General features: G+C 35.1%; 1 protein-coding gene across 3 annotated transcripts in view; it reads right to left on the bottom strand.

The window, feature by feature from the left end:
* The window catches only part of FSTL5 (follistatin like 5), a 300,770-nt gene extending 288,545 nt beyond the window's left edge, over positions 1 to 12,225 (bottom strand). For all 3 annotated transcript variants that reach the window (XM_059817815.1, XM_059817816.1, XM_059817817.1), the window contains exon 1: positions 12,103 to 12,225. In XM_059817815.1, the coding sequence (XP_059673798.1) occupies positions 12,103 to 12,225 (123 nt within the window). The remainder of the gene's footprint in view (positions 1 to 12,102) is intronic.
* Positions 12,226 to 12,744: the final 519 nt, after the last annotated feature.

Below are 12,744 nucleotides of genomic sequence, written 5' to 3'. Positions count from 1 at the left end.
AGTCATAACCTGACAGCCCTCGAACATCCCTTACCTGGACCGAAGCCTGAGTGGAACAGTACCAGTGTTACCGGAATTCCAGTAACTTTCTGGTAACATGCTGATGACTAAAGCCAATCATCTTGTGAACCTATAAACAGTGGTCCCAAGCAAGGCCCTTTGAGCTCTCCTGGACTGCAGTGGGCTGCGACCAGCATCTCCCTCTGAGTGGGACACCTCTCAGAGTTTCACCAACTCTCCAGTTTGTGAAATTTGGAGGACCGCCGCCGAAAGCTGGTGATGGGACCTGGGCTGAAACCCTCTCCTCCTCGAGGTTCAACCCTTGCCCATTGAGAAATGTGGAGACATTTGAAGTGAATATTTCATGGAACTCGAGGGGAATTTTTAAGAGGTATATCTTTATCTATCTCTCTATTTATATCTATCTATCTATCTTTATGTCTGTGCGTATGTGTGTGAATCAATTTACGTACTCAATAGCAAGTATAATACTGTCATTCCAAATTTGTAATCAAACCACTGTTATGATTGTAGTAAATTCTATCAACTCATTTTACAAACGCTGCTAAGATTTTATGATTTACCTTAAACTGTGACTGAACCTTAGATTGCTGCTCAATACATATAATTCTTTAGACATCAACTGTTGACCAAGTCCGAGATTTAGGATTAGACCTAGCCGCACTTAGACTCCTCTCTGAGAAGGAGTTTAGAAAGCAAGGGCATCTATTCTGAACCTCATGACTCAATGAGAGGGTCTTCCCTACTCTCTCCAACTAGACATAAACTGTTGTCCAAGTGTGGGATTAGGAGTGGAATCAGCTGGTCTTCTCTGAACCTCATGATTCATCGGGAGGATTTCTTTGTCCCTTGTATCCTTCCTTTCCTTTAGATACAAACTGTTGACCAAGTCTGAGACTAAATCTGGATTCAGCCGCACCTAAACTCCTCTCCGAGAAGTTTAGAAAGCAAGGGGGTCCATTCTGAAACTCATGACTCAACGGGAGGATCCTCTTTACCCTTTTCTTTCTCTGGTCTCTCTCTCTGTATAAATCATTCTGATTAAATTCTAATTTGATTTTCCTTTTTATGTATTAGTAAGTAATAGAGTAAACCTTGCCATCGAATTCTGTTAAGTCACATTTTTATAAACTTCTGTTAAAATTGCTTTTGCAATATCCTTGACGGTGATTCTTTAAGAAGCCTAAACCACTCATTCGCAACACACAGTTCCAGAAGGAATACAAAAATAAATGGGAGACCTTTATATGGGAAGTCAGACTGGCTAATGCAATGGTTTCTCAGACCTTTAAAAAACAAACAAACGAACCACAAACTATCAATTGCAATGGGATTGGTCTTTCACAATTTTTAGGATCAACTTATTGTAACACAGTAGTTACTATTCATTTTAACATACTTTTTTATCCAGTAGAATTGTTAAATCAAACGATGTAACATCAAATAATGTTGACATACCAACAAAGCTGAATAAATTCTAGTAAGTTATTGTAATACTAATTCTGTATTACTTGCATTGATGTATGAGTATAATCCTCAGGTAAGAGTAATAGAAATTAATAGCATTTCCATGAACCACTCTAGAGAATGGAAGATTGTTCTGATGCCTCAGGAGAGTGATAGACCTTAATTCTCCTTAGAAATTACACTTGAATTATAGGCTGTTTATTCCAGGTTGCATACCCAGAGTTATAGGTTATACATCAAACAAATGACTGACCAATTTTGTTTAGTTTGTTTTCATGGGAAGCAGGTACATAGAAGGAATAAGCTTGTTAGATTTTTCTTATTTCAAATTAATATTTTGTTACAATGCATTGAGTAGGGGAACTCAATTGCAAAAAGTTATTTGATAGAATTAACAATGAACATTAAGCAGAAGTTATTAATATCATGCAATGTTAAAGAAATTTTTATTGCTCTTATACTTAGTTTATATAAATGTGCTGTTCATACATCACACGTTCATTTATATGAACAGTATAAATGTAGCATAGTTAATAAACTACATTAAATGAAAACTTAAAAATGCTGAAGAGCTAAAAAGACATGTCAAGTGAAACAATAATCTCTTGCTCATCTGTTGGATCACTTTCAACAAGGTCAAATAGTAACATTTTTTTATTACTAAAGTTTGGGAGATCTTTGTTTTAACTTTTAGGTTTTAACTTCCATGTTCTTAAAAGCATTTAAGCATAGCCATATCAATGCATAACAATCAAAACAGACATAATTAAGACATCTTTTAATTAAGCTGGTATTAGGCTTCTCATTTTCTTTGTGTGTCAGGCCTGAGCAGAGCTACTAAAACCTTTGAATTTTTCAATGGGCATCTTTAGGTTCAGCCCCGTTATTTGAAAGGCAAATAAAACCAGTGTTGTGGAGGGGTTTTTTTACAAGTTGTTTTGCTTTGCTTGGTTGGGGTTATTTTTGTTGTTGCTCCTGCTGCTGTTTGGTTTTATTTATTTATTTATTAATGGGAAATAAACCTGAAACCGAAAGACGTCACATTCCCTTAGCTTTTGGTTGAAGGGATTTGAGCATACTGATGTATGCAGCGTTCTTGGCTGGTAAGATTTACCATGGAATCAGTTATCAGAAACAAATAGAATTCCCTGAGCTGGACTACTTATATGATCCCACCAGCAAATATGAAAGAGGAAGAGTAAAAATAAGATGTCATGACAACCATTGTAATCTATGCAGAGGCACCCTACCCAGAACTGGAGGCATTTTAAGGTCAGCATAAGACTACTTCAGTAACAAAGGTCCACAAGGTAAGATGACAGAAGTCTATGAGACTTTCTTACTGATATTTTGCTTTATAAACAATGGAAATAATGTCACAGACTGAGTTTTCCAGTTACAAAACTCTTAAAAGGAAAGGTTGATGAAGAAAACTAAATAAAATATACCCAAACCTAATATACATAAACATAGATCTGTGTTTCTTACCATGGCTCCTTTGCAAAGCTTCAAATGGAAAAATTTAAGCTGATCAGGAAAATAAAAGCTAGAGAAATAGCTTAAATATTGTACTAGCATATCCTTTCACTGCGCTATGGTTCCCATGAAGTACAGATGAGCTGTTTAACCTGAATCTTGTTAACGTGAGATCAGGACAGTTGATATTGCAAAAATCAAACAAAAAAGGTATAGTAGCATTTCATCAAATATGGTTTTATCCAAAACATATCAGATTTGTGCTCCCACTGCATATCACATACTCAGTAAAATTACCACAGTTCAAAATTACTACTGAAGAAATAACTAGGACAAATTAATCAATGAAGAAGAAAGAGTTAAAATAAGTGAGATATTTTCCTAGTGTTAAAAAGAGATAATTTTTTCTGAACCTGTTTCTCTACCACACAAAGTATGGGACTGAAAGTCTTAAGGATGTTTTAAAATATAGATATTGAAAAGAGACATGGTTATAAGACCTAATATTTAGTCAATCTAATTAGAGCCAATTTAAAAGGAGTCTAATTGTAGACAAATATTGTACTTCAATTTTATACTCAAGCCCAATGTAATTAACAGTTTTCTTACAAAATATTATTGCTATATGTCAATGCTGCATTTACTCAGTTGGAAATATATCACTGTATAGATGCACAGTATACTGGTGTTTAAAACAAATGTTTAAAGTACATAATTATTTTCATTTAAAAACAGTTTAAATGGCTAATTAGAAACAGAAAGGTGAAAAATGAACTAAGTGGAACATTATTTAGTTAAAAAAATGAGGCTGGGTACATTCCAGTTTGTCTGCACACCAATAAAGCTATTATACACTATGTTCATTATTTAGTAGTATTTGTATATTAATTTTTGTGTATTATTTTTCACATTATAAGAATTGTGTTTCATTATTTAATAGTATTTGTATATTGATTTTTCCATATTATTTTTCTCATTATAAGCACTGCGTATGCTACAGGACATGACTTTCATTTTAATAAACCAAGATAATAAAGGTCAATAAAGATAATAAAAGTCTACATCTTCTAGGTAATAAAAATAAGTATTAAATCCTTGGGAAGAATGACTGAAAAAAAAAACAACAGTGGAAGAGAATAAAATAAAACATTTGGCTGATAGAAAAAAAAACTAAAAGAGATTGAATTATATGCAGCGTAGTCTTGAGGACCTGAATAATAAGAAACAGGAAGGAAGGTATGGAAAAGAGCCAGATCTCGTAAACTTACGTAGCAACACGCACTTCAAGTATCTAGCCTCTTTCATGATCTTAGAAATCCAAACTGCACAAACCTGAGCAGAAGCAAAGCAACCCAAGTAAAATATAAAACAAATCTCTTCTGGCTTTGTTTTGCTGCTACTATGATTGCAATTTGTCATGATGATTTGCCATTGTAATAGAATATGAAAAAATATACTCATGAAGAATATGAAATGACAGCCAAGATAGATTGCGTTTGCATCAACTCCCAAACACCAGAAAGGCCCAAAACCCATTGTCTTATTTATTTAGAGGCTAAGTGGAAATCCTCTTCCTAGAAGGCAATATGAGAAGGCCAAGGTGAGTACTGTAGAAGATAATTACACTACCTCCATATACCACTACTTTATATTTTATTCTTTGTTGCCAGGCTGACACATACCATTAAAAAGGCAATGTTAGACAAAAGCTAGATAACACATACTGATCTCATCATCCCTTAAAATAATTGGGTAAGATGAATCTTTTCCACAGTGACGATTTTCAGTAACAGGAACACAAAAGGTTACAGCAAGAGGTTCAGTGCAATGGTGAAGATGCACCTTTTTTCCCTCACCAGTGCCGTAGACTTAATGACTAAAAGTTTATAGTTAGATGTTGCTAATGAGTTAGCAATGGAAGCATCAGCAGGCAGCTTGAAAGAAAAACTTCATATTTGCCTTAATTCCAGACTTTAACATTCCTTCCCCCCCAAATGAATTACTAGTTGAACGAAGGACTATAGAAGAAATTTTACAGAGAGATTTTATAGGCAACTTTCCTAAGACTTTTTCAAAAAATGCTTTGAGCTTGTAGTGAGAGATATTAAAAGTAACATGTTTAATTGATATCAGCTTATTAATATACAATTATTTTAACGGGACTTAAAAAAGTTAGGCATGCCTTTTGAATGCTATTGCCCACAGGAAAAAGCAGATTAGAATGCAGAACATACTCCCTCTCCCTGAGAAAAGCAAAATAAAATAAAAAAAATTTCATAAGACTTCTTGACTACAGTTAGACAAATGATGAAGGGGGGGGGAGAAAAAGCAAGTCTTGTTACTGAAATGAAATCTTGGAATTTGCATAGGACATAGATTCTGTGTTCAGGGAGCCTCAGAAGGAAGAAAATTCTCTTGTTACTTTAGAGCTGAGAGCAACATTGGCATGCTCAGGAAAAACTCTGTTCTTAGTCCTCAGAATTCACTGCAGCATCTTACTGCAATGGATTTTTTTTTTTACCCTCTCTCTCTCTAGGACAGAGGATCTTAGAGGATCAAATTTTATGACTTCTCAGATCCTGCAGGCAAACAGACTTTCCAGATAAACACTGCGGAACTATGAACCTCAGGTTGTTTGGAGATCAGGCAACACAAGGAAAGCTCAGGCTATTTTTGAATCCTGAAGTACTACTTTCTGTGCACTTCTTTCTTGGCTAAAATACCCTAAATGAACATAAAATCATTGAACACTCAGACTGTCTGTATTTTACAGGTGTTTCATTATAACTCAGAATGTGCTATTAGTTGAGGGAGAACGTTTTATAACCTTTGGGCAAAAACATAACTGCAGAATATGTATTCTATGCTTTGTGCTTATACATTCAAATTTGTCTTTAATAAACTGGGAGAACACGCTTATGCCACTACATGTTTTTCTCTTGCTTTGTTTCATTCAGCCAAAGTCATTATTGCCTAAACACCTCTAAACCGGACCCAATTCTAATCTAATCTAAACACCTCTGAACTGACTTAATCCTGAGGCCTAAATCAATGAGAATCAACGTTGAACTGCCTAATTTAACAGCAAACAGCAACAGTAAGAAGGGAGGGAGAGAGAAAAAGGCAAAGAGGCAGGTTTTTCACAGGAAGTTAAAAGAAATATTTTATTCTGGAGGAATAACACAGACACCGGTGACTGCTGCACATCTGACTCAAATCCCATTAGCCCTTTGGTAAAACAAGACAAAATAAGGGCAAGGCTGGAATCAATATGACAAAATCAGTTGTTAGAAGTTAATGAAAGCTGTTAAAAACAAAGCATGTCCCCTTTGTTGTACCCACTGTGCTCAGTTGGACAAAAAGCTCTTTCCTGATTGAAGCTCCTGCCCAGGCCCAGGCCGAATTCCAGATTTCCTCAATTCTTCCCTCTCTCTTTTACCCAGATTCCCCTGACCGCTGCTCCTCCTACCCCTGCCCACTCTCCCAAGCTTGCTCTTAGTTAGGCATTACAACCCTGACTACAATGAATGTAATGGTCTTAACTCTGTAATATCAAGAACTGAGCCTAAGTAAAAGGTATCCAGACGATGACAACTAAATTAGCAATCTTCACTGATTTCCCCTTGAGACTGAAAGCAAACAACTCCCTGCCCGTAATGACATCATTCACAATGAGGCACTGTTGTTAATATTATTCCCCGCTAAACCATGTGAATCACCTGGCTTGCAGGGGAGGGTTGTGCATGCATGTGTTAGATATGCAGACTTGGCATGCTCTGGGATACACATATGAATGTACAGACTATATTCCATATTTCTTACTCTCTGACAGAGAATCAGAAATCGACAGCCAGTGTTCTGTCGGCTGCCGCCTTCCTGTTTATATCTGGAAATCTCAGGGCATACACTTTTTCTCTGAAGACATTGCATAAAAATTGGCATGCAAATTAGAAGAAGAAAATTCATTAGGATGCTAGAAGTACTTCCTAATGATTTCAGGTGGGACCCTGGGTATTAACAAATTGCTTACAATACCTCAGCAGCATTGCAAGAAGACTCCCAAATGGAAAGTCCCTTGCAAACTTTTCCAGTGTTTTGACAAATGAAAAACCAAGGATTAACTGCCATAACAAGAAATTCACATGCTATTCAGACATAGTATAATACTTTTCAGCACAACCATGTAAGTGTAAGCCATGGCAGTTTAACGAGGGAAGGGGACTGATAATAAAATTTTCAGGAGTGCTTTGTAATACTCTTTCTCCATTTGAGTTCAAGCCAACTCATCTCTTCCTGGATTTGACTATTTCATATATAAACGATGCAGTCAAACATTTGATCTTCGTGGCCATTATAATGGTGATTATAACGAACATTATTATAATTATATGTTGGGCTGTAATTATAATGTAGGCATGAACTGCTGCAAGTTCTTAGACCTGTATTTCATAAATTATTGCAGATTTTCTGTTAGAAAATTGCCAGAAAAATAAACCTAATACTTGAAAGTCAGCAGCTTATCTTAGGTACTGGATATTAAAAATTATACTGTAATATTAGAGCAGTTCCAGCTAATGTATAATAAAATCAGAAAACCGTTCAAAGTGGGAACTTTTCATTAATACAGCATAAGATAAATTAGAAAGTCTGCTGAAGAATAGTCTGTTAATTCCTACAGATCAAGTTAAACACACAAAAATACATTTCTACACAGTAAGAAATCACTGCATATTTAAAGGATATAAAGAGCAAAGTTGGGAAATCTGCAATATCCACAGCACTAGATCTGACTTTAGATTAGTGTCAGAACATGGCAACTTCACATACCGTCAGACTGCTCTGACATTAGCCAAGGAAACATTGCAGTCCAGACTCAGAAGTTAGTTATCTGTATAGTTAAAGAATATGTTACTATGATTTTCTGCACACTTTTAACAAAAAAATGTAATATAGGAGACTGAAAAATACTGGTTTCAATTGCCAGAGAAAATGCTGGTTTCTTAAAGGCAGCACAGTTTTCCTCTAAGGAATGACTGGATGCAGGCTCTCACACATTGTGAGCACTGGAAATTTCTATCAATAATGCCAAATCTCCCAGTTATTTCCACCACTGAAGAAGGATACGAGTTCCATACAACTGTGGCATAAGAATTACATCAGCTATACATTCTATTCTATCTAAAGTAACATGAGATATTGCCATATAATTGTTAAAGCATCTGTCCTCATATTTAATCTATTATAAATAATCTAAAAAACTCCCCCAAAATCTACGGAAACCAAGAACACAGACAATGCCATCAGTGGAAGAGGACAATGATATATTTGAATATTCTGTTACTGGAAAAATGTATATTCATAGTCCTTTTTTGAATGCAACATAGTTACACACAGAAACCCAAAAACTCATGAAGGCAATCTCTTAAGTGGAAGGTTCTTTAATCTCTAAATTGGAGCTTTAGGTAATTTTTTAAAGCTCCCTAAAGAGCCAGAGGACTCACCTGGCAAGACGTGCTGGGAATTCCTAGTGATCTAGCTGCATGGCTTGCTTTCCTCTGCAAACCAGGATGTGAGGAACCACACAGCTCTGAACCACATCCCAACATAGAGTTACCAAACAACCAAACTACATACCTCCTAGGCCTGAAAATTAATAAAAAGCTACAGGCTAAATAGCCAGTGGGGCTGAAGATGTGGATAAATGATGTATAAAACAGTTAATAAAACCTAATATGTACAGTTAGTCCTCTGAAACAGATTGAACAACTCAACTCTCTCAATTAAGTTATGCAAATTGGATTATTTGTTGCAGGTAAATGATAAATATCATTCAAGAGAGGTGGCTTCATTAACTATTGTAGATGGTTTTTGGAAGTTGAGGGGGAAGATAAGGCACAGTACAAAGATAGAGAATATCAATGTTTTCCTAAGTACAATGATTTCAAAAGGTTTTGAACAACCTATCAACCAAATTTGTGCTACAAATATTTATTATTAAAACATGAAGAACTTCTCAATTTAGTTCATCACACATTTTACCATCAACCTCTTAAAGCAGTGGATTAAGGAATATTGTCTCTTTTTTGCTACTATGACATTTAGATTTTCTAATAATGTTTAGTAAATATTTTTGAAAGATTTTGTAAAAACTTTTTTTAAATCTTTTGCAAAAGTTTTTCTAAATTTTTTTCTAAAAAGTTTTTTCTAAAAATATCTTTAAACCTTTTTAAGTTTCATGAGTAAAATCCCACAACTGTTAGGTTGACTATATAAATTGAAAAAATATAAAAATTAATTATATTTTATTATATGTAATCATTAGTTATGTATTATAATGAATCACAGAACGGTTGAGGTTGGAAGGGACCTCTGGAGGTCACCTTGTCCAACCTCCCTGCCCAAGCACAATCACCTACAGGAGGTTGCCCAGAACCATGTCCAGACAGCTTTTGAGTATCTCTAGGGATGAAGGCTCCACAAGCTCTCTGGCCAATCTGTTCCAGTACTCGGTCACCCTCACAGTAAAGAAGTGTTTTCTTACGCACAGAATTTTTCCCTATTTATAAAATTTTTTCCTCATGCATGTTTTTCTTATGCATTCAGACTAAATACCTACGTGTAATTTCTGTTGCATGTGGAGCTGAATTTGTTCATAATCCCTTTTAAAACATCAAAACCTTTATGATACAAATATGTGTTCTCAACATGAATGCAATTATTTTTTCAAGATAATACCTAAGTACAAATAGGATTGGTTTTCCCTGCAGTTTGACATTTGGAGTTGCTCTGGTTGGACTACCGTCCAAGTCAGATAAATTCCCTTTTATTAGAGCAAGACTGAGTACTCTTTTTTTTTTTTTTAATCTTCACACTCATAAACTTGCATACATATTGCTTGATCAAAGCAAATATGTCTCTGCTGATATTATCATCTTCTGTTTGTAATAAGTCTTCTACTCGCATAACTTAAGCACCTGATATATTAAGTATTAGATTGAAGCAGAAAGTCTCTTTTACCGTATTATTTACATGTTTTGAATATGTGTATCTGTGCCAGAACTGGTTTTAAAAATTGACTTTGGAAAAGTTTTGAGTTCCTAGATTTTTATACTAACACTTATCCATAATACCAAAAGCTGAACTATACTAAACCATTTTTTTTTCATCTAGACATATTGCCTAAGAAAAAACCCCACCATATTTTCTTGCTTTTCAGAATAAATTTTTATGTCATGTTTTCATTACTCTTTTTCCTTTTTCTTTATATTTTTTTCTAGCATTCATTTTCTTTCCCTTTAAGCTTTATCTTCTTTTAAACATACAAAAGCTATTTATAGGATATGCCATTTGTTTCTGTTCTGTATGTATGCATATTTTTATATATGTTTTTCAAAAATATATAAGGAATGAAAAATAGAGGAAAAGTCTCTGCCTTTCATGTGTATGTGGCCACAGGCATATGTATGTGCGATCCCTGCAATATTAAACTTGAAATGTTTTTGGCAGCCTTTTTCAAGTATTATACGAGAGTTATCAGAGGATTAGAATTATTATTAAGGAACAGCAACATACTATTAGTTCCACATACAATCTGGTATTAGTGTCAGAGACCATCTAAAATTTCAGAAATGGTGTTCACTATACCTCATGTCCTGCCCTTGATTCTTCTCACATTACTCATTATCTTGTTTTGGAGGGTTTTTGTACATGTGATTTCTCTCTCACATGGTTCATTCCATGGATACACTACTAGTCTCTCATTCCTTCTAGATTTCAAAGTATTTTTCTTGTGCTGTTTTGTTGTATTTTGTTTAAAGCTGACAAATGGAAGTAAAATGATGAGACAAAGTTTCTCTATTTTGCAGAATATTCAGTTTGAACTCCTGTGTTCTTATACAGTTACATATTTACTTGACTGGGGCCTGATGCATTCTTTATTCTGACTGAGCAACAGTCTCTAGAGGATGCACAATTTTATAATGAAATTTAAATTTTAAAATTTTATTTTCCATCTCTTAGAAACTTTTTGTATTTAACATACATTGTATACAATAATCAGCTGGTAGGCAAATATTTTACTCGTTTAGGCAGAGCTCAGTTATCAGTTCCTCCGCCTTATATGCTGAGATAGAATCGCATGGCATTGGATAATTTTTTATTTTCAAACTGAGGATCAAGAGGAAATAGCTTTCATATTTTTATAAAAAGTATTGAGAAATTAAACTAGCCAAATCTTGAAACATTAATAGAAACCAACATTTAGAGTTTCTTGCTATAATTCAGACTTTCTAGTTGAAGCACCCAGATTCAGAAGAAGGGAGAAAAAAAGTTTTTTCATTATTTTTGTTGGCCTGATTGTAGATCTTAGGGCTCCTCAAATGTTGATACCATGACTACCATGCAAGAAGAAAGTAAGAAGCTGATCAGATCTATGGCAGCTTCAGACAGCCCATGGAGATATTACAGCTCTGTTCCTTGTTTTACAGACCCATCACAGCAGTTTCCCTTCTAGCTACCAGAAGAAAAGTAGGATTTGTTAACTGAGAACTGTTTTGCAAGTCCTGGATTAATGACAAAGGTCTGGCAGGTGGGCAAAATTTGAATGGCATATAGTGCTTGAAGCTGGGAAACCCAGTATCTCAGGAAACATCTGCATTATGCCATGGTTCAAAACTCCTAAATTCAGCGAGCACTGTGAACATCTACCTCGTGCAAACAAGTTTTTGTTGGTCAGTTAACTTCAACACCATGCTGCTTTGACAGGTAGTTCCCCTGGTTGCTGCTTGGTCTGAAATCCAGTGAGTACTGGGACAAGTTGCTGCCTTAAGCAGATGCTGACAGTTGCTTTACGAGACAACCTCTCCTGGCGCTCTCTCTGAGTTTCTGTTGATATATATAATCTCTAGTTTGTGAAACTAGAACGGAGTTTAGCTCTCTATCTTTGAAAGACTTCTGGGCTTTCAAATCAAAACAGCTCCTGTTTACTTGTCAAATCAAGTCTATATTTTTGCAGATGTTGTTACTGAAAAAGTGAATTTCTGAACATTACTCTAATAACCACAAACAAGACAAGGCAGGCAAATAATTTACCCCTTGATCATAGAAGAGAAGCCAGAAGTGCTAGATAATAATCTGTACCTTGTGGCGTAATCTTACTAGGGGCTGATAGGACCTAAAGTCGTATCCTTCCTTGGCTGGCCACCCATCTGCTCCCAGCAAAATGCATCCAAGAAGTAAAACAGCTGACCACCACATAAACATCTTTACAGGTCTGTTCCTGTCAAAATAAAATGTAAAAGTTCAGTGACAGACTGCAATATAACTTTGGCACAAGTCATACAATAAATGTTTACAATACTGATATTCCATTTGTGGACTTGAATAAATATAGTAGAAATAGGGTAATCCATCTGACACAACAGCAAAAAGGAAAAGAAAAAAAAGGTAGTAGTATTTGGGCTCACAATATCAATTTGGTTGTGCTGAGCCGAACATTTTCTTATCACTATGCAATACACATACAAGAGATTCACTGAGGAAAAAACCAGGAAAAGCCTCAGAAAAGATAGGACACAATAGAAAAGCAGTGGTGAAAAATTCAACACTGTTTTTCTCAAATGAAGGAAAAAAGCTGATTATGAATGACAAGTTCATCAAATTTTTCTTTTAAATAGTCTCCTGCAATGTACCGTTCACAACCTAAAAGTGTGAAATATCTAGCATACATCTATTATGATCTTTATCTTACCAGCACCGAAGTCTAAAATGTAAGTAAATTCT

Source organism: Gavia stellata, chromosome 5 (genome assembly GCF_030936135.1).
Source record: "Gavia stellata isolate bGavSte3 chromosome 5, bGavSte3.hap2, whole genome shotgun sequence".
In the NCBI taxonomy this organism is placed as follows: domain Eukaryota; kingdom Metazoa; phylum Chordata; class Aves; order Gaviiformes; family Gaviidae; genus Gavia; species Gavia stellata.
Note: the sequence above shows the minus strand (reverse complement) of the source record. Positions and strands in the feature narration are given on the sequence as shown.